This window comes from Indicator indicator, chromosome 7, assembly GCF_027791375.1.
Source record: "Indicator indicator isolate 239-I01 chromosome 7, UM_Iind_1.1, whole genome shotgun sequence".
Taxonomy (NCBI): Eukaryota; Metazoa; Chordata; class Aves; order Piciformes; family Indicatoridae; genus Indicator; species Indicator indicator.
In genome coordinates, this window is record NC_072016.1 from 39,516,529 (window position 1) to 39,539,065 (window position 22,537).

Sequence of the window (22,537 nt, forward strand, 5' to 3'; positions counted from 1 at the left end):
AGCTGATGGAAGATGTCCCTCAGGGGGCTTGGAGTAGATGACCTCTTCTTCTGTGAGAAGAAATTAAAGGTATAGCCTTAAAACTATCACAGGTCCCTTCCAACCTACACCATTCTGTGACTCCATGAATCTGCTTTCTACCTTGTGCACAGAGTGCTCATAAAATCTCTGTTTTGTATTATTGTCTAGTGCTACATAATAAAAGGAAGTCAAATCCCTCACATGTCTATGGAGTATATAGACAGAATCACAGCATGGAAGAGGGTGGAAGCAACCTCTGGGGATCTAAAGGCTAAAGATGGAGAGGCTTGGGCCAGGCTCTTTGTGGTGGTGCTCAGTGAGAGGACAGGAAGCAATCGGCACAAACTGGAACCCAGGAGCTTCCATCTGAACAGGAGGAAAAGCATCTTTGGTGTGAGGCTGCTGGAGCCCTAGAGCAGGCTGCCCAGAGATGTGATGGAGTCTCCTTCTCTGGAGAGATTCCAAACCCACCTGGCCATTGTGATCCTGGGCAAGCTGCTGTGGGTGGCTGTGCTTTTGTTGGGCTACAATCTATACTCCACACTGTCTACAATGTGCAAGATACTATGTCTAGTATAAGTAATGAATCCCCCAGGTCAGGAGGGAAGGGCACAGCCAAGTATCTCAGCAAAGCTTCATGATGGGAAGAAGTGAAATCATGAGCTGAATTTGCAGGGGGAAAAAAAAAAATCTATTTACTGCAGCAGTCACAGGGGAAGAACTGCAGAGGAGCAGGAGAAGAGTTGGGGACCAAGACCCTCAGCATCCCTGAGGGTGCTGTGCCCTGTGTCCCAGCTGCTCCCCTCACATTAGGACCCACCCTGGGCTCTCTCCTGCCTTGCACTGAGAACTCCAGCTGGAGGAAACCCCTCCAGCAGCCACTCAGAGGCAGGTTTCATTGCTTGTGTGTGAGAGGGAGGGAGGTTTCTGCCTTCCCAGCCTAGAGAAACAAAGAAATAAATACAGCTTGGTTGATTTTTTTTTTCATGTTCAAACACATTCCCATCTCCAAGGCTTTGTTGGTTTGGATTTTTGGGGGGGTTTTGGGTTTTTTTTCCAGGCAACTGCTTTTGCCCTGTGCTGCAAATCACTTGTTAGGATGGTGGGAAAGTGGAAAGAAGCCTTTGAGCCCCTCGGTCCAGGGGATGCAAAGCTCCAGCCTTCATTACAAAGATTAAAGGAGCTGGGATTTCCTAAGCAATTAAAAAATCCCTGCCTAATTAAGCCAGGGCTATTAAGGAAGGCTTCCAAGGGTTGCTGCTGGGGAGCAAGAGAAGGGGATGGGCCTGAAAGCAGAGGAACCTGAAGGCTTCCACAAAAGGGTGGTCAAAACCTGGAAGAGGTTGCCCAGGGCAGTGGTGGAGTCTTCATCCCTGCAAGGAAATGGCCTCAAGCTGCACCAGGGGAGGTTGAAGTTGGACACTAGGAACAGTATCTTCTCTACAAGGGTTGTCAAACACTGAACCAGGCTGCCCAGAGCAGTGGTGGAGTCCCCATCCCTGCATGGATTTAGAAGCAGTGTAGATGTGGTGCTGAGGGCCACGGTTCAGTGGTGACCTGGCAGTGCTGGGTTCATGGCCAGACCTGATGATCTCAGAGGTCTTTTCCAACCCAACCAATCTTCTTCTGTGCTGCTATCCCCTGCCTAGTTTTGACTTCCCCTACAAACCTCAGGGAAGAAAAAAAATCAGCAACTCTCACACCCTTCTGTCCATGAGACCAACCTGCTCCTCCCCAACCTCCTGGCCTTCACGCCCAGCCCCAAAACCCCTCTCCTCCTATGGACCCCCCAAGCAAGGGAGCTTCCTGGCAGTGCTGGGTTAACTCCATAACCTGAAAGGTCTTTTTTTTTTCTTTTTTCACCCAAATTTCTCCAGTAAAGCAGAAGAAATGGAAGATGTCCTGATGGGAAGCAGACAAAAAACCAAACAAACAAACAAAAAAAAAAAAGAGTTCCAAAATACAATCCAGAGGCTCTTGCAGGTGGCTAAAGTCAACTACAGCAACTGTCCTACTGCATCAAGCAGCAGATTATCCAAACTCTGAAATACCCAAGCCAGGGACCAAAACATCCCAGGCAGGGATTGCTGCAGCCAAAATCTCACACCCAAAAAAAAAAAAAATTGATGGGCAAGTTAAAAAAAAAAAAAAAAAAAAAAAAAAAAAAAGAGTGAGGTGGGGGGACGCCTTGGGAATCTTCCAGCTGCTGCAGGAACCACCCCCCAAAAGCATGCCTGGCTATTTAAAAAAAAAAAATATATATATACTTTTGGGGGGGGGGGGGTGTTGTTGGAGGTTTTCTTTTTGCTTTCCACTCTCCAGAGCTGAATTCCTGCTGCCTGTGCCTCTCGCTGCTGGCAGCAGATGAAAGCAGCTGCAGGGGCAGCCAGAGCTTGTGCTCCTGCTTTTGTGCTTCCCCCATCCTTGTTTATCATCCCTCCAGCCACAGCAGCCAGGTCCTGTGTCACCCCCCCTCCCCACCCTGTGCCCACACCACCATGAGGGAGCCCTTGTTTGCATCTTGATTTCATTTAACTTTATAAAAGAATTAAAAATAATGAAAATTAAATAAGTCCTAGAATTCCAGCATGGTAGGGGCTTGGAAGGGACTTCTGGAGATCAGCCAAGTCCAACCCTCCCCACACATAGACTTCCTAAAGCACAGACACCCGCAGCATCTTGCCCAGCATCACAGTGCCCAGGTGGGATTTGGAATCTCTCCAGACAAGGAGACTCCACAACCTCTCTGGGCAGCCTGCTCCAGGGCTCCACCACCCTCACAGCAAAGAAATTTTTCCTGATGCTCACATGGAAGCTCCTGGGTTCCAGTTTGTGCCCACTGCCCCTTGTCCTGTCACTGGGCACCACTGCAAAGGGTCTGGCTCCATCCTCTGGCCCTCCACCCTTTAGCTATTGATCAGCATTGATCAGATCCTCTCTCAGGCTGCTCTTCTCCAAGACTCTCAGCCTTCCCTCCTCACAGAGATGCTCCAAGCCCCTCAGCATCTTTCTAGAGTCCACTGGCCTCTATTCAGCAGTTCCTGTCTCTCTTCAACTGGAGAGTGCAGAACTGGACCGTGCAGAACTGGACCCAGCGCTCCAGATGTGGCCTCTCTAGGGCACAGCAGAGGGACAGGAGAACCTCCCTAAACCTGCTGGCCATGCTCTTCTGAATGCACTTCTTGGCCATGAGGGCACATTGCTGGCTCATGGGGAACTTCTTGTCCCCCAACAGGCCCAGGTCCTCCTCTGCAGAGCTGCTTTCCAGCAGGTCACCTCCTCACCTGTCCTGGTGCAGGAGGTTGTTCCTCCCCAGGTGCAGGAGCAGAGAACAGCTGTCCCTGTTGAACTTCATGAGGTTTCCCCTCCACCCAACTTTCCAAGCCTGTCCAGGTCTCTCTGAGTGACAGCACAGCCTGTCAGGGTGTCACCCACTCCTCCCAGTTTGGCATCCCCAAGCCAACTGGTTGAGGGGACACTCAGATACACAGAGGTCCGGCTCCAGCTGTGCAGGGAGAAGCAGCCCCAGAGCCATAACTATGTGCAGGGACTGCTGGGGGAGGTGGGGTACAGAAATACGCTGCTTGCTTGCTTGCTTTGGGGTGGATCTGCTCTGCTTTCAGGGAGAGAGGGAGGCTGGTCTGAAGAAATCTGGCCCAATAATTCCATGCATCCACCAAACCCAGGCGATGGCATCCCAGCATTCCAGAGCAGCTTCCGAAATCCCAATCCCCACCCCCATCGCGATTCCGCACCTGCCTCGAAGGATCCATTTGTAATTTACAAGACTTTTATTGCATCCCAAAGATCCCCCAGACATTCCCAGGCTCCAGGGCTCACTCCCTCCCTCCCCACACCCTCACATTTTCAGGCAAACAGTCTCTCTCTCTCCCCCCCTCAAGTCCCCCAGCAGGGAGTCTCTGGGTGCCCCGAGCCCTACCCAAAGTCCCCGCGGAAGGGGCGGGAGGTGGCAGCCTGTGCTTGCCAGCGGCCCCGCAGTGTGCTCAGGACCTTGCCCTCCAAGCTCTCCAGTTCTGGGAAGCCCAGCTGGTTGAGGACCTCATAGATGCCAGCCACTGCAGCCACCTGAAAAAGAGAGGGACGAGATTTAATGCCATTCCCCCCCACCGCAGCCCCAGCTCTGTCATCCTCCTGAGTGAAGAGCTTGGAGTCATAGAAGTGTTTTGGTTGGAAGAGAGCCTCTCAGGTCATCTGAGTCCAGCTGTTAGCCCAGCGCTGCCAGCTCACCAAACATAGAATCAGAGGATGGATCAGGTTGGAAGGGATCATCTACTCTGACCCCCCTGCCATGGGCACGGACACCTCTCGGTTCCTTCTAAGGGGATTGCATCTAAGGGAGCTTACCTCTAAAGGAGATCCTTCCAAGGGAGCTTACCTCTAAAGGAGATCCTTCCAAGGGAGCTTACCTCTAAAGGAGATCCTTCCAAGGGAGCTTACCTCTAAAGGAGATCCTTCCAAGGGAGCTTACCTCTAAAGGAGATCCTTCCAAGGGAGCTTACCTCTAAAGGAGATCCTTCCAAGGGAGCTTACCTCTAAAGGAGATCCTTCCAAGGGAGCTTACCTCTAAAGGAGATCCTTCCAAGGGAGCTTACCTCTAAAGGAGATCCTTCCAAGGGAGCTTACCTCTAAAGGAGATCCTTCCAAGGGAGCTTACCTCTAAAGGAGATGCTTCTAAGGGAGGTTACCTCTAAAGGAGATCCTTCTAAGGGAGCTTACCTCTAAAGGAGATGCTTCTAAGGGAGCTTACATCTAAAGGAGTTCCTTCTAAAGGAGCTTACATCTAAAGGAGATCCTTCTATGGGGCTTATATCTCAGGGGGCTTACATCTTAAGGAGTTCCTTCTAAGGGAGCTTACATCTAAACAAGTTCCTTCTAAAGGGCTTGCATCTAAGGAGGCTCCATGTCACTTTGGAAGGGACCTCAGAGATCATCTACTCTGACCCCCCTGCCATGGGCACAGGCAGCTCTCAGCTGGACTTGGTTGCCCAAGGCCTCATCCAATCTGGCCTTAAGGAGACCTCCAGGGAAGAGGCATCAACGGGCACTCTGGACAACCTATTCCAGAGTCTCACCACCCTCCTCCTGAAGAACTTCTCTGTAAGATTGAGTCTAAACCTACTCTCCCTCAGCACCACATCTACAGAGCTTTGAAATCCCTCCAGGGCTGGGGGCTTCACTGCTGCCCTGGGCAACCTGGTCCAGTGTTTGGCCACTCTTTCAGTGATGAAATTTTTCCTACTGTCCAACCAAAGACTCCTCTGCTGCAACTTGAGGCAGTTTCCTCTTGCCCTGTCACTTGTTCATTGGGAGAAGAGACCAATCTCCCCCTGGCTGCAACCTTCTTTCAGGTAGCTGGAGAGAAGCTGTAGAGAGTCTTCCTTCAGCCTCCTTCACTCCAGGCTGAACACCCCCAGTTCCCCCAGCTGCTCCTCACCAGCCCTCTTCTCCAGACCTTTCACCAGCTTCACTGCTCTTCTCTGGACACACTCCAACACTTCAATGTCCTTCTTGGAGTGAGGAGCCCAAAACTAAACCCAGTACTCAAGGTGTAGCCTCACCAGTGCTGAGTAAAGGAGGACAATCACTGCCATACTCCTGCTGGCCACACTATTGCTCATCCAAGCCAGGATGCTGTTGGCCTTCTTGGCCACCTGGGCACACTCCTGGCTCATGTTCAGCTGCTGTTGACCAGCACCCCCAGATCCTTTTCTGCCAGGCATTTTCCAGCCACTCTGCCCCAAGCCTGGCATGTTCATAGGGATGCAGGACCCAGCACTTGGCCTTGTTGAACCTCATCCTATTTGCCTTGGCCCATTGCTCCAACCTGGTCCAGATCCCTCTGCACTGCCTTCCCACATTCCAACAGATCAATCACAGAATGGTCCAGGCTGGAAGACACCTCCAAAGGGCACCCAGTCTGACCTCCCTGCCGTCAGCAGGGACATCCCCAGCTAGATCAGGTTGCCCAGGGCCTCATTGAGCCTCACCTTGAATGTCTCCAGGGATGGAGCCTCAACCACCTCCCTGGGCAACCTGTTCCAGTGTTCCACCACCCTCATAGTGAAGAGCTGCTTCTTGATATCCAATCTGAATCTGCTCTTCTCTAATCTGAAGCCATTGTCCCTTGTCCTGTCCCTGCAGGCCTTTGTTAACAGTCTCTCCCCATCCTTCTTGTAGCCCCCTTCAGGTACTGGCAGGCTGCTATTAAATCTTCCCAGAGCCTCCTCTTCTCCATGCTGAATGAACACCCCCAGCTCCCTCAGCCTGTCCTCATAGCAGAGGTGCTCCAACCCCCCTGATCATTCTCATGCCCCTCCTCTGGACCCTCAAGACTTCCACCCAACTCAGCATCACCTGCAAACTCACCACGGCTGCCTCCATCCCCTCACCCAGCTCACTGATAAAGACATTCAACAGCACATGACACACTGGGAAGGTCCCCAAAACTTCTCCCCACACCCAGGCACCCACCAGCACCACCCTAACCCTCCCCAGCTCCCCTCCAGCCCGGGTTTATATTCGCTTTCTAAAGCTGCTTCCTCGCTCCTGGGGTCAGGCGGCGCAGGGTTTGTTGGCTTTGGCACCCTCCTGCTAGAAAAGCCACAATGGAGCCTTGTTTCAGCTGAAAACGCAGGGATTATGCAGCAGGAAGGGGAGCTCCAGGGGTCAAAGGCTCCTTGTATCCACATGCTGGGCATTCCTCCCCCCCAGCCAGCTCTAGCTGACAGGGAAGGGCTCAGGGGGTGGAGGTAAGCCCAAGCAGCAAAGATGCAGGAGTAGAGGGAGCTCCACCTAAAAAGGCTCCATCTACAGGGCTCTAATATAGGGGTTTGCATCTAAGGAGGCTCCATCTGCAGGGGACTGCATCCAAGGAGGCTCCATCTGCAGGGGACTGCATCCAAGGAGGCTCCATCTGCAGGGGACTGCATCTAAGGAGGCTCCATCTGCAGGGGACTGCATCCAAGGAGGCTCCATCTGCAGGGGACTGCATCCAAGGAGGCTCCATCTGCAGGGGCCTGCATCTAAGGAGGCTCCATCTGCAGGGGCTTGCATTTAAGGAGGCTCCATCTGCAGGGAATTGCATCTAAGGAGGCTCTAACTAGAGGGGTTTGCATGTAAGGAGGTTCCATCTGCAGGGGACTGCATCTAAGGAGGCTCCATCTGCCGGGGATTGCATGTAAGGAGGCTCCATCTGCAGGGGATTGCATCTAAGGAGGCTCCATCTGCAGGGGATTGCATCTAAGGAGGCTCCATCTGCAGAGCTCCTATCTAGGGGTTTGCATCTAAGGAGGCTCCATCTGCAGAGCTCCTATCATCTAGGGGTTTGCATCTAAGGAGGCTCCATCTAGAGGGGTTTGCATCTAAGGAGGCTCCATCTGCAGGGGATTGCATCTAAGGAGGCTCCATCTGCAGGGGATTGCATCTAAGGAGGCTCCATCTGCAGGGGACTGCATCTAAGGAGGCTCCATCTGCAGGGGCTTGCATCCAAGGAGGCTCCATCTGCAGGGGCTTGCATCCAAGGAGGCTCCATCTGCAGGGGCTTGCATCCAAGGAGGCTCCATCTGCAGGGGCTTGCATCCAAGGAGGCTCCATCTGCAGGGGCTTGCATCCAAGGAGGCTCACATCCAAAGGGTTTGCATTTATAGGGCTTGCATCTATGGGTCTCCAATCTAGGGGTCTGCATCTAAGGGATTTCTTTCCATGGGGCTTGCATCTAGGAGGTCTCCATCTAAGGAAGTTGGTTCTAAGGGAGTTCCTTCTAAGGGCTTGTATCTATGGAGGCTCCATATACAGGGGCTTGCCTCTAAAGGAATTCCTTCTAAGAGGCTTGCATCTAAGGGAGCTTATATTTAAGGGAGTTCCATTTAAGGGAGTTCCTTCTAAGGGAGCTTACATCTAAGGGAGTTCCTTCTATAGGGCTTGCATCTAAGGGAGGTCTTTCTAAGGGAGCTTACATCTAAAGGAGCTCCTTCTAAGGGGCTTGTATCTAAGGAGACTCCATGTCAGCCACAGCCTTTAAGCTCACACACCCCAGATCCAGCCCTCAGCAAGCACCACGCATCTCCAGCAGCTCCCTGCCTGTGCTGCTGGGCAATGTAAACACTGACATAACTGGGATGCCATGCCAGGATGGCCACTGGCCACCCCCTTGCCCTCCCTGCAACCCCTCCCCAGAATGATGGGGCAGAGGGAATGGGGAGCAGAGCTGGTGGCCACCACTTTCATCTGCTGCCCAGCAGATCAAGCATGCCAGCATGAATTAGTGGTGCTGGTGGAGGCAAGTGTAGGGATGAAGATTTTCCCACACAGGCAAAAGCCAGGGAGAAAAAAAAAAAATTGTCTCTGCATAATAACAATTACAGAAAGAATAGAAAGCAGGAAACTGGGGGAATTTGGGGTCTCCCATCAACCCCCAATTCCATTTTTCAAGCTGGTGCCCAATTCTTTCAGATGCCCAGGACCAGCATCTTCATCCTCCTGAGTCCTTCATCCCCTGTGCCACCCACCCCAGCAGGATAAGGCAACCTGTTTGGCCATGGCATTGTATTGTTAATATGCTGCAAGGAGACCAGAGATGGTGGGGTTGGATGCAAGGAGAGCCAGTCAAGCTCACCAAGAGGCCCCTTGGGGTTAGATGGTGGCTCCCTAGCCCCTGGTGCTACAAACACAACCAGCAAATCAAAATAAAACCCTGAGAAACTCAAGAGAGGAGAAAAGGGCAAGCTTGGGGTCAGGGAGGGGAGGGCACTCCATCCATGGGATGGCACGCCACTCATCTCCAATGAGAGCCATGAGAGCCACATGAGAGCAGCTCCACAGAAAAGGACCTTGGAGTGCTGGTGGACAAGTTCACCAGGAGTCTGCAATGCGCCTTCATGGCCAAGAAGGCCAACGGGATCCTGGGCTGCATTCAGAAGAGTGTGGCCAGCAGGTCTAGGGAGGTTCTCCTGTCATAGAATCATGGAATTGTCAGGGTTGGAAGGGACCTAAGGATCATCCACTTCCAACACCCCTGCCAAGGGCAGGGACACCTCACACTAGAGCAGGTTGCTCACAGCCACATCCAGCCTGGCTGCAAAAACCTCCAGCGATGAGGCTTCCACCACCTCCCTGGGCAACCTCTTCCAGTGTCTCACCACCCTCATGGGGAAGAACTTCCTAACATCCAATCTGAATCTACCCATTCTCTGTCCCTCCACTCTGCCCTGGAGAGGCCACATCTGGAGAACTAAGTCCAGTCCTGGGGTACCCAGTTCAAGGGACACAGGGAATTGCTGGAGAGTGGCCAGAGGACTCTACAAAGATGCTGAGGGGCTTGGAGCATCTCTGTGAGGAGGGAAGGCTGAGAGCCCTGGAGAAGAGCAGCCTGAGAGAGGATCTGATCAATGCTGATCAATAGCTAAAGGGTGGGGGGCAAGAAGATGGAGCCAGACCCTTTGCAGTGGTGCCCAGTGACAGGACAAGGGGCAGTGGGCACAAACTGGAACCCAGGAGCTTCCATGTGAGCATCAGGAAAAATTTCTTTGCTGTGAGGGTGGTGGAGTCCTGGAGCAGGCTGCCCAGAGAGGTTGTGGAGTCTCCTTCTCTGGAGAGATTCCAAACCCACCTGGGCACTGTGATGCTGGGCAAGCTGCTGTGGGTGACTGGGACTGGATGACATCCAGAGGTCCTTTCCAACCCCTGCCAATTCTATGCTTCTGTGCTTCCAAACACCTTGCACACAAGCTGGAAGGGAGGACTTGCAGGCAGAGCCTTACCTCCCGCATCCAGAGGCTGAAGGGGCACTGCCAGGAGTCCTTCTTCTCCAGGTGCAGGTAGGCATTGAAGAGGATCAGGTAGATGTAGCGCTCCATGTACTGCAGGCTCCTCAGACGCAGCGTCCGCCTCTCCTGCTCATCCTTGCCCGACTTCCCCTGCAAAGAGCAAGGCCCCAGCTGAGAGCATCCTACAGCAGGCAGCTCCTGCACCCAGGCAGAGAATCCTACAACGCTTTCAGCTGGAAAAGCTCTCCAAGGGCAGTGAGTCAAAATCATGATCAGGGAGGTTGGGGAGTCTCCTTCTCTGGAGACTTTCCAGCCCTGTCTGGATGTGTTCCTGTGTGACCTGTGCTGGAATCTGTGGTCATGCTCTGGGAGGGGGGTTGGACCCAAAGATCTCTGGAGGTCCCTTCCAACCCCTAACATCCTGTGATCCTGTGAGCCCAGCCAGCAACCTTACACCACTACGGCCATAAATCCATGTCCACAAGTGCCATGCCCACAGGTTTCCTGAACACCTCCAGGTGGTGACTCCACCACCACCTCCCTGGGCAGCCTTTTGTTCAGCATTATATGCTCCTATAGTTTTTCTCTTATTATTTTTTTCTTACATTCTTCCTCTTTTTCATAGAATCACAGAATCAACCAGGTTGGAAAAGACCTCAGAGATCATCAAGTCCAACCTATCACCCAGCACCTCCTGACAACTAAACCATGGCTCCAAGTGCCACATCCAATCCTTTTTTGAACACCTCCAGGGATGGTGACTCCACCACCTCCCTGGGCAGCACATTCCAATGGCCAATTACTCTTTCTGGGAAGAACTTTCTCCTCACCTTGAGTCTAAACTTCCCCTGGCACAGCTTGAGACTGTGTCCTCTTGTTCTGGGGCTGCTTGCCTGGGAGAAGAGACCAACTCCCACGTGGCTACAACCTCCCTTCAGGTAGTTGTAGACTGCAATAAGGTCTCCCCTGAGCCTCCTCTTCTCCAGGCTAAACACCCCCAGCTCCCTCAGCCTCTCCTCACAGGGTTGTGCTCCAGACCCCTCCCCAGCCTCATTGCCCTTCTCTGGACACATTCAAGTCTCTCAATGTCCTTCTTAAATTGAGGAGCCCAGAACTGGACACAGGACCCAAGGTGTGGTCTAACCAGTGCTGAGCACAGGGCAGAATGACTTCCCTGATCCTGCTGGCCACACTGTTCCTGATGCAGGCCAGGATGCCATTGGCCTTCTTGGCCACCTGGGCACACTGCTGGCTCATGTTCAGCTGCTGTCAACCAGTACCCCCAGGTCCCTTTCAGCCTGGCTGCTCTCCAGCCACTCCCACCCCAGCCTGTAGCTCTGCATGGGGTTGTTGTGGCCAAAGTGCAGCACCTGGCACTTGGACTTGTTGAATGCCATCCTGTTGGACTCTGCCCATCTGTCCAGCCTGTCAAGGTCCCTCTGCAGAGCCCTCCTACCCTCCAACAGATCAACTCCTGCTCCCAACTTGGTGTCATCTGCAAACTTACTGATGATAGACTCAATCCCCTCATCCAGATCATCAAGAAAGATATTGAACAGGATGGGGCCCAGCACTGATCCCTGGGGGACACCACTAGTGACTGGCTGCCAGCTGGATGTGGCACCATTCACCACCACTCCCTGGGCACTATTCACCACCACTCTCTGGGCACCATTCACCACCACTCCCTGGGCACCATTCACCACCACTCCCTGGGCACCATTCACCACCACTCCCTGAGCTCAGCCCTCCAGCCAGTTCCTCACCCAGCACAGAGTGCTCCTGTCCCAGCCACAGGCTGACAGCTTGCCCAGGAGTTTGCTGTGGGGGATGGTGTCAAAGGCCTTGCTGAAGTCCAGATAGACCGCATCCACAACCTGTCCCACATCCACCAGTTAAGGGTGGGAGGAGTGGGAACAACCCCAAGCAAGCACCAGAGGACCTTTTCCTTCCTGATCTTCACCCCCCAGTTCTCTAAGCACCAACCACACCTTCATTAAGAGCCCTCTTAAGACAGTGCCTAGGCTACACAATAATTCCCATCGTTTCTCTTCTTCCAGCTACTCATCACTGGAAAAAAAAAAAAAAATCACACCATGGAATTACATCAAATTCACCCATCCCAACCCAACAGGATGGATGGAGCAGCCAAGAGAGAAATGCAAACTGCTGGCAGCAACCAGAAGCTCTTCCTCAGGCAGGAGGTGTTGGGGGGAGCAGAGAATTCCCTCCTTATCCTGCCAGGGTGAGGTGGATACAGCCAGCCTGGAAACAGGATATGGCCTAGGAACAACCATGGGCTGGTCCTGAGCACCAAGCACCAGGAAGAGGGACCAGGAGGTCATGGGAATTGTACTCCAATGGAAACCACAGCTGCTGAGACTCCTTGACCAGGATCATCCTCCTGGGACTCCCAAGGCTGAGCATCACCAGGGTGGGAGCAGAATTAAATCCAGGAGCAGGCAGCAGGGGAGGTTTTAGCTCCAAAGCACCAAAGGATGCAATCAAGGAGGTGAAACTTTCCACCAGCCATGTGGCCACCTCCCCACAACACACAACAAAGGGGTGTGTGGGGGGGAAATAAAATAACCTGGTTTATCCCAAATAATGTCACAGCAGCAAAGAGTCAGTTCCCAGCAGCTCATCCCATGGATTTCAGTCACAAAACCCCTGACTGAGGATCCAAAAAAGTCAGGAGGGAAAGCCCAGGGAGCTGTGGATGCTACCAGGTGGTCCAATGCTTTGGGTCAATTGTTGGTGGCCACTAACTGAAACAGAGGTTGATGGCAGCTGTGGGCAAGACCATCACTGGTGGAGACATGGGAGACACCAGCCTGGACATGGAAGATGCCAAGCCCCAAGCTCAGCCCTTCCAGGGCCCAAACCAAAAAGTTGCACAGCTTGAAAAAAACCAAACCAAATTGTATAAAAATTATCCTTGCCTCCCTGCATTGGCTCCACAGGTGCTCCCACAGAAAATCAAGCTGAAGCCCACAGGCTTTGGGATGCCTCCTGCGTGGGCATGGGTGGTGGGTGTCCTCCCGAGGATGGTTCCCCCTTCCCAAGCTCAGAGGAGCTAGAGAAGTCTTCAGGGATGTGGAAGTGGAGCAGGATGGACCAGGCCTGCCCTCTGCTGGCTGTGCTCGGTGGAATGTGAGATGGGATTGGGATTTGGGATGCAGAACGCTGCCAGATAGGCAGGATGCTGGGGTGAGATGCAGGATGGCACCAGAGAGGTGGGGTGCTGGGCAGGATGCAGGATGGGAGCAGATGGGCAGGATGCTGGGTGGAATACAGGAGGCTGAGTGGGATGCAGGATGGTACCAGATGAGCAGGATGCTCAGTGGGATGTAGGATGCTTGGTGGGATACTGGGTGGGATGCAGGACAGTGCCAGATGGGTGAGTTGCAGGATGGCACCAGATGGGCAGGATGCTTGGTGGGATGCAGGATGCTTGGTGGGATACTGGATGGGGTGCAGGACACTGCCAGATAGGTGAGATGCAGGACACTTGGGGGGATGCAGGACACTTGGGGGGGGTACTGGGTGGATACAGGACAGTGCCAGATGGGTGAGATGCAGGATGGCACCAGATGGGCAGGATGTTGCGTTGGATGCAGGATGCTTGGTGGGATACTACTGGGTGGATACAGGACAGTGCCAGATGGGTGAGGTGCAGGATGGCACCAGGTGAGCAGGATGCTCGGTGGGACATGGGATGGCATCAAACAGGCAAGATGCTGGATGGCATCAGACATCTGGGACACAGGATGCTGGGTGGCATGTGGGATGGCACCAGACAGGCAGGATGGTGGCTGGGATGAGGATGGCACTGGGCAGGTGGGATGCAGAATGGGATGTGGGATGGAGGATGCCGAGTGGGATGCAGGATGGCACGGGATGCGAGACAACAATGGATGACCACAACCAAGAGAGAGCCCTGGCACCTCTCAGGTAGCATGCCAGAAAACTTCAACTTGAGGACCCACCCAGCTTCAGGAGGGCTTGTGCTGGATGGCAGCTGCATGCCTGGTGGCCCCAGGGCAGTGAGCAGAGGCCCTGCTCACCTGGCGGAAGGTGCAGATGATGATCTCTCGGAGGTGGTAGTGCATGGGTGTCATGGTCTCACTGACGGTGTCCAGGGCCATGTCCACCTCCTTCTTCATCCTGTGACCCTCAGGCAGCAGCTGGACCACCTTCATCACCACCTGGAGCACGGGCAAAAGCAGCAGGGGCTTTACCAGGTGTCTCCTCACACCTCAACCCCACTGTTCTGTCATTGCTCAGGAGCAGACTCAGCCCCTCCAAACAAGCATCTGTGGCTGAGGGAGCAAGGAGCAGGCTTGGAGGGAGCAAGGAGCAGGCTTGGAGGGAGCAAGGAGCAGGCTTGGAGGGAGCAAGGAGCAGGCTTGGAGGGGGACCCCCTAGAACCAAATCAGGCCCATGGACTCACCTCAAACTCCCCTTTGGTGTACTTGGCATCAGGCACACTGACAATTTCCTCCTCACTCATCTCAGGGAAGCCCTGGGATGGTCAGAGAGAATGGTGCTGCAGGGGCTGCACAACCCTGTCCCCACCACCCTACAGCTAAGCTGAAATGCAGACCCCAACCCCAACCCACCAGGACCTGAAGCATCCTCCACCTTCTCCCTGAACAAGCAGAGAAACCAAACATTTTGTGCCCATTTGCTCTGCATGGAGCTCCATGCCTTTAACCCTTGGTCCTAAGGGTGGGACCTCCTGAGGACAAGGTAAGGACCCACCAGGGATGCACCCACACTGCACCTGGAGCTCGTGGAGGGCTAGGCACAGCAAGAAGCCAACAAACAGACATCCACAGCCCACCCTGGCCCTCCCCACGAATCCTCAGGCAGAGCTGCAGACCCTGGTACCCACATTGAAGTGCCAGAGGGTGAGGACAGCGATGACCATGGCCGTGGTGGTCCTGCCCCGACCACTGGAGCAGTTGAAGACGAAGGCAGCCCTCGAGTCCTCAGCCAAGGCACTCTTCATCACCTCCAGCAGCCGGTCAAAGTCCTGCCAAGGGGCAAGCCAGGAGATTTTCATGGGTGCTGCCCACCTCCCTTCCCCAGCATGGGATCCTCCCTGTCCTACAGCCTCCTGGCTAAACCCCCAAAGTTCCTTGTCACTGGATCCAGCCCAGCAGCTTCCTTTGCACCCCTACCAGGAAGAAGGTAGCCAGGACCTCCACACAGCATCTCCCTGGGGACCCTCCTTGTCCCAGCCAGCACCCCAAGTCAGCACAGTCCCAGGGCTGGGGGGCACCCCAAGCACCCACACTGGAGGGATGGCTTGGGAAGGGGGCAGCAGCAGCATCCCATCCCCAGGGTACCTGCTCCTTGGGAGCGCAGAAGTCGGGGATGGGGATGCGGCGGTAGGTCAGGCCCTGGTAGGAGCTCTTCTGCTGGCTGAAGATCTCCTGCGTGGTCAGGCAGCTCTTGAACATCTTCATCTGCTTCTCTGACTCCAGGTATACCTCCAGCCACTTCTGGCACTTCAGCAGGTCACCCTTCAGGGTGGCCTCTAGTTTCTGCAGAGGATGGAGAAGCCCTCACCGTAAGACTCAACACCTCTTCCTTTTTTTCAGGGACTCCAATTCTTTTTCTTTAGATGTAGGCAGACATAGAATCATTGAATTGGTTTGGTTGGAAAAGGCCTTTCAGATCACTGAGTCCAACCATTGACCCAGCACTGCCAGGTCACCACTAAACCATGGCCCTCAGCATCACAGCTTTGAAATCCCTCTGGGGATGGGGACTCCACCACAGCCCTGGGCAGCCTGGTCCAGAGCTTGACAACCCCTCTGGGCAAGAAATTGCTCTTCATTTCCAACCTAAACCACCCCTGCTGCAACTTGAGGCCACTTGTCCTCTCACTTGTTATTTCAGAGAAGAGACAGATCCCCACCTTGCTCTGTCAGGGAGTTGTAGAGAGCCAGAAGGTCTCCCCTCAGCCTCCTTTTCTCCAGACTAAACAGCTGCCCTTCACAAGATTTGTGCTCCAGACCTTCATCATCTTCATTGTCCTTCCTTGGACATGCTCCAGCACCCCAAACACTTCACAGCCAATTCATCTCCTCTCCCCTAGATCTTGACCAGTTCCCACTGTGCTTGATGGGAGCCTGAGGAGCATTCATCTCCCACCACGCCAGGCAGCTCCTTCATGCATTTCTTGGCAGCCAAGCTCCTCCACCACTTGTGTCCTCTGGAAACATCTCTTCTCCTTTTCCCAAGTGCCTTTTGCCCTCACTTTGAAGCTATCAGTTCTCCAGGGGAGGATGTCCTCTTTGCTCTGCCTTTGCAAACTCTCACACAGTGACAGCCAAGTGAGGAAGACTCCTTGATTTTTGCAGTGTGAGGAAGAGAGGAGGTCAGCCACTTGGGTTTGCATCAGCTGGGCTGCCCCCAGCAGACACAGAGAGCATGAGCCAAGCACAGTATCTGAGGCAATCATGGTATCCCACTGCCCCTCTCTCCCTCTGCTCCATTCTGCTGAGACCCCACCTGGAGTACTGTGTCCAGTCTAGTACAAGAAGGATCCGGGGGTGCTGGAATGTCTCCAGAGAAGGGCCATGAGGATGATCAGAGGGCTGGAGCTGCTCTCCTATGAGGACAGACTGAGAGAGTTGGGGTTGTTCGGTCTGGAGAAGAGAAGGCTCCCAGGAGACCTTCTTGTGGCCTTCCAGTATCTGGAGGGGGCTACAAGAAAGCTGGGGAGGGACTTTTGGGGGTGTCAGGGACTGATAGGACTGGGGGGAATGGAGCAAAACTACAAGTGGGTAGATTCAGTTTGGATGTTAGGAAGAAGTTTTTCCTCATGAGGGTGGTGAGAGACTGGAAGAGGTTGCCCAGGGAGGTGGTGGAAGCCTCATCCCTGGAGGTTTTTGCAGCCAGGCTGGATGTGGCTGCGAGCAACCTGCTTTAGTGTGAGGTGTCCCTGTCCATGGCAGAGGGGTTGGAACTGGATGATCCTGGAGGTCCTTTCCAACCCTGACAATTCTATGATTCTATGAAAAGTAGGTTCAGACTGGATGTTAGGAACAGGTTCTTTACCACAAGGGTAGTGGAACACAGGAACAGGTTGCCCGGGGAGGTATTTGAGGCCCCATCCCTGGAGACATTCAAGGTGAGGCTCGACAGGGCTCTGGGCAACCTGATCGATGCTGAGAGCAGAGGGGGTTGGACTAGATGACCTTTGGAGTCCCTTTCAACCCAGACCCATCCTATGAAAGAGAAAACACAAAAACCAACCCCAAAGCATCTCCAGGGGGTGAGTGACTATCACAGCCTGTGGACACCACTCGCGAAGGCTCCTGGCAAGGAGCCCTCGCCGGGCAGCAGCTCACCTCCAGCTGCTGGGGTGAGGCAGCAGGCACAGGGATCAGCTCCTCCAGGTGCCCAGGCTCCCTCAGGGTATAGATCTGGTCGTTGGCCTCCAGGACAGCTTCCTCCCTCAGGCTGACCCAGACGATGCGGGCGTGCTTCCGCTTGGCGTCTGTCAGGTACCGCAGCACACTGCCCAGGCTCTGCGGGAAGGGGTGGGAGAGCCAGGATGAAAATTCCACCCCCACCACCCCTTCCAACATTAAATTTGCCAGACCAGCTCAGTTGGCAAGCAAATGGAAGCTGTATCTACAAGCAAAAACTGCAGTCTACAATGGAATGCAACAAGTGTGCACAAAATAAGACAGGACCCACAATATCGACAGGGTTTTACAATTAATGAACAGCACAAGGACCAGGGGAGCTGCAACAGCTTCTCCCCACCCCCTGCCTCCCCCTTACCCCACTGTACACAAAAAGGGACAAGAGAAAGACATTAGAACTCTGCCAAAACAATGCAGCCAAGGTCAATCAGAAGAAGCACAAAGTTAGTATCTCCCACAGGGAAGAAGCGAGAAGATTGCTCTGCAAACTAAGCCTTATGGTAGATAACTCTCCAATAGAGTTGTTTAGAACTATCATTATTTTCCTTCTTACACCCAACAGTGATTTATTTACATCCTACTACTTGCTGTTCAAGAGCTGGGAAAAAAATTTTCAAGGCATAGCCTAAAACCACCCCAACCAGTCACAACAAAGCAGTGCAGCCAAGGTCAAGCAGAAGCCAGTTAGCATCACCCAGTGAGACAGAGAGAGGTGGAATGTTTTGTACAACCAGTTGAAGTCCATTATCTTTCCAATGGGATTGGTTAGAACTTACTATTTTCCTTCTTACACCCAATAGTGATTTATTCACATTTTACTATCTGCTCAAGAGCTGGGGAAAAAAATTTTAATAGCATAGCTTAAAACTACCCCAACCAGTCACAACAAAGCAGTGCAGCTGAAGTGAAGCAGAAGCCAGTTAGCATCTCCCAGCCTGAGGAAGCAAGGAGAGAGAGGTGAAATGTTATGCACAACTAATTTGAATCCATTATCTTTCCAATGGGATTGGTTAGAACTTACTATTTTCCTTCTTACACCCAACAGTGATTTATTCACATTTTACTACTTTCTGTTCAAGAGATGGGGGAAAAAAAAATTTAATAGCATAGCTTAAAACCACCCCAACCAGTCACAACAAAGCAGTGCAGCTGGGGTAAAGCAGAAGCCAGTTAGTATCTCCCAGCCTGAAAAGGCAAGGAGAGAGAGATGGAACGTTTTGCACAACCAATTTGAGTCCATTATCTTTCCAATGGGATTGGTTAGAACTTCTTATTTTCCTTCTTACACCCAACAGTGATTTATTGACATCCTACTATTTGCTGCTCAAAAGCTCTGAAAAAAAATTCAAGTCATAGCCTAAAACCACCCCAACCAGTCACAACAAAGCAGTGCAGCTGAGGTCAAGCAGAAGCCAGTTAGCATCTCCCAGCCTGAGGAAGCAAGGAGAGAGAGGTGGAATGTTTTGCACAACTAATTGGAGTCCATTATCTTTCCAATGGGATTGAACTTATCATTATTCTCCTTATCCTTATTTCCCTTATTTCTCTTACACCCAGCAGTGATTTATTTACATCCTACTACTTGCTGCTCAAGAGCTGTTTAAAAAACAATTTTCAAGGCATAGCCTGAAACTCCCCCAACAGGGTGAGGGCAGAGCTCCTGCAGGTCCCCCCAGGGGGGTGGCTGTCCCTCACCTTGGAGTTGGGTTGTGCTGTCCCATAGACTGGCATCTTGGGCACCCGTCGGAAGTTGGCCACGTTCATCTCCCTGGCGGTGCTCAGCACGTCCGGGCAGAAGCGTTCGTCTGCCACCTGCAGGGGGGCAAACCAGGCAACCAGTGGCAGAACAAGAGGACACAGACTCAAGCTGCACCAGGGGGAAGTTTAGGCTTGAGGTGAGGAGAAAGTTCTTCCCAGAAACTGGCCAGCTGAATGTGCTGCCTGGGGAGGTGGTGGAGTCACCATCCCTGGAGGTGTTCAAAAAGAAAAGATAAGATGTGGCACTTGGAGCCATGGTTTAGTTGTCAGGAGGTGTTAGGTATTAGGTAATAGGTTGGACTTGGTGATCTCTGAGGTCTTCTCCAACCTGGTTGATTCTGTGAGATGTCCCCAAGCCCTTCCGACATAAGAGCGATAGAATCGCTTCGGCTGGAGGAGACCTGCAACATCCATCTGTGGGCAGGTCTGGAGCCCTCAGTATAGGAAGGACATGGAGCTGATGGAGAGGGTCCAGAGGAGGGCCAGGGAAATGATCAAGGGGTTGGAGCACCTCTGCTATGAGGACAGGCTGAGGGAGCTAGGGGTGTTCAGCCTGGAGAAGAAGAAGCTCCAAGAAGACCTAATAGCAGCCTGCCAGTACCTGAAGGGGGCTACAGGAAGGCTGGAGAGAGACTGTTTACAAAGGCCTGCAGGAACAGGACAAGGGACAATGGCTTCAAACTAGAGAAGAGCAGATTTAGATTGGATATCAGGAAGAAGCTCTTTACTATGAGGGTGGTGGAACACTGGAACAGGTTGCTCAGGGAGGGGATTGAGGCCCCATCCCTGGAGATATTCAAGGTGAAGCTCAAAAGGCTCTGGGCAACCTGATCTAGTTGGGGATGTCCCTGCTGTCTGCAGGGAGGTAAGACTGGATGACCTTTGGAGATCTCTTCCAGCCTGGACCATTCTATGATCTGGTCCAACTGCCCACCCAACACCACCATGGCCACGAAGCCATTTCCCAACACCAGTAAGCCCCAGAGCTGCATTTTGAGGGTGGGAGATACACTTCTTGCAGCAGCAAGCTGCCAACAGCTCTGGCCACCTTCACCCCACCGCAGACAAAGACTACCAAGAAACATGAAGCTGCTGCTAGGCCAGCAGCTCAGGCTTGCCTCCTGGGGTGCTCCAGCATCTCAGCACCCTGGCTCCATGGGGCTGGACACATTCATGTGCACAGGGGGTCTCTGGCCATATGGAATCCTTGACTGGTTTGGGTTGGAAAGGACCTTTAAAGGTCATCAAGTCCAACCCCCTGCAGTCAGCAGGGACATCTGCAACTGGAGAAGGTTGTTCAAAGCCCCAGACATCCTGACCTGCAATGGTTTCAGGGATGGGGCTTCTACCACCTCTCTGGGCAACCTGGGCCAGGGTGTCACCACCCTCAGTGTCAAACATTTCTTCCTTCTCTCCAGTCTGAATCTCCCTCTTTCAGTTTCAAACCATCACCCCTTGCTCTGTCACAACAGGCCCTGCTCAAGACACTGTCTCCAGCTTTCTTAATATCCCTTACAGACCCCCATCCTTGCCAACAGGACACAGACCTGAGACCCCAGCAGGTTCCTGGAGACCCCAAGAATCATAAAATTGTTAGGGTTGGAAGGGACCTCAAGGATCATTCAGTTCCAACCCCACTGCCATGGACAGGGACACCTCACACTAGAGCAGGTTGCTCAGAGTCACCTTCAGCCTGCCCTTTGAAGCTTCTAGGGATGAGGCTTCTACCACCTCCCTGAGCAACCTGTGCCAGTGTCTCACCACCCTCATGGGGAAGATCTTCCTAACATCCAATCTGAATCTACTCACTTCTAGTATTGCTCCATTCCCCCCAGTCCTATCACTCCCTGACACCCTCAAAAGTCCCTCCCCAGATTTCTTGTAGCCCCCTTCAGATACTGGAAGGCCACAAGAAGGTCTCCTAGGAGCCTTCTCTTCTCCAGACTGAACAACCCCAACTCTCTCAGCCTGTCCTCACAGGAGAGGAGCTCCAGCCCTCTGATCATCCTCATGGCCCTTCTCTTAAGATCTGCCCCTGCCCTACAACCACAAAACTTCTCACTCCTCCCACCCCACCAAACCTTTTTTGAGGGTGGGAGGAAGGGGGACAAGGAGGAGCCCTGCCCCTGTGCCCACACCGGGTACTCACCAGCACCCTCGTGCCCTTGGTGATGAGGTCCGCAGTGAGGGTGAGCTCCGAGGAGTTCATCTCCGCCTGCAGCCGATAGAGCTCGGGGCGCCTGCACATCCACCTGCTGAAGCTGAGGGCAAAGCCCAGGGGGTACTGCCGGCGGGGGGCCGGGGTGGGGGGGATGTGCCATCAGCCTGGGCTCACGGCCCCAGCCCCCGCCACAAGCCACCCCCAGCAAAGAGCACCTTTGGAAGCACAGAGCTGGGACACACCCCCCCCCATACACACACACATACACACACATGCACTCACCCACCCACTCTCACACCCACTCACACAAACACACACATACCCCCACACATCCACCCACTCACACAACCCACACACACACAAACCCACACACACACCCCATACCCACACATGCACTCACCCACCCACACTCACCCCCACTCACACAAACACACCCCCCCACACACACCCCCCCACCCTCACACACCCCCACCCACAAACACCCCCACACACACCCCCCCACACAAACACATACACACCCCCCACACACACACACCCCCACCCACACACACCACCCACACCACCCACCACCACACCACACACACCCCCACACACACCCCCCACCACACCACCACCCACCACACAACCCACACCCCACACCACAACCCACCCACCACACCATCCACTCACACACCCACACACCCACCCATTCACCCACCCAAACACACACACACCCCCATACCCAGACATGCACTCACCCACCCACACTCACAAACACACACCCCCACACACACATAACCCCACCCACACTCACCCACCCACTCACACACACAACCCCCCCCACACACTCACCCACCCACTCACACACACACCCCCCCACACACACTCACCCACTCACACACCCCCACACACACACTCACCCACCCACACACACACACCCATACCCAGACATGCACTCACCCACCCACACACACACCCCCATACCCAGACATGCACTCACCCACCCACACACATGCCCCCATACCCAGACATGCACTCACCCACACACACACACCCCCCCATACCCAGACATGCACTCACCTACCCACTCACACACCCACCCACACACACACACCCCCCACGCACACACTCCCCCCCCACGCACACATCCCTCCCCCTTCCCTCTCACTTCATGGCGCAAATCCCACCATCATTAGCAAAGGAGGAGCTCTGGGGGGGTTGGTGTTTGTACCTGCTCATGCAGGTAGTAGTTAAAAGCAATCAGGTAGAAATAGCGCTGGAGGCTCTGCAAAGTCCTCTGCAGGAAATACTCTTTGGTGCTGCTGCCCTGCAAGCAAAGGTAGGTGGGAATGGTGATGGCAGAACCACAGATTGCATTGGGTTGG

The 22,537-nt window shown here is 53.6% G+C and overlaps 1 protein-coding gene across 1 annotated transcript in view; it reads right to left on the bottom strand.

Moving 5' to 3' along the window:
• Nucleotides 1–3,947: 3,947 nt before the first annotated feature.
• The window catches only part of PALD1 (phosphatase domain containing paladin 1), a 45,709-nt gene continuing 27,119 nt past the window's right edge, over nucleotides 3,948–22,537 (bottom strand). The window contains exons 11-20 of the mRNA XM_054382148.1: nucleotides 22,384–22,479; nucleotides 21,162–21,296; nucleotides 18,950–19,066; nucleotides 17,174–17,353; nucleotides 15,161–15,358; nucleotides 14,704–14,844; nucleotides 14,260–14,331; nucleotides 13,874–14,014; nucleotides 9,801–9,956; nucleotides 3,948–4,107 (exon numbers count right to left, since the gene is read on the bottom strand). Of these exons, the coding sequence (XP_054238123.1) occupies nucleotides 3,958–4,107; nucleotides 9,801–9,956; nucleotides 13,874–14,014; nucleotides 14,260–14,331; nucleotides 14,704–14,844; nucleotides 15,161–15,358; nucleotides 17,174–17,353; nucleotides 18,950–19,066; nucleotides 21,162–21,296; nucleotides 22,384–22,479 (1,386 nt within the window). The 3' untranslated portion in view covers nucleotides 3,948–3,957. The remainder of the gene's footprint in view (nucleotides 4,108–9,800; nucleotides 9,957–13,873; nucleotides 14,015–14,259; nucleotides 14,332–14,703; nucleotides 14,845–15,160; nucleotides 15,359–17,173; nucleotides 17,354–18,949; nucleotides 19,067–21,161; nucleotides 21,297–22,383; nucleotides 22,480–22,537) is intronic.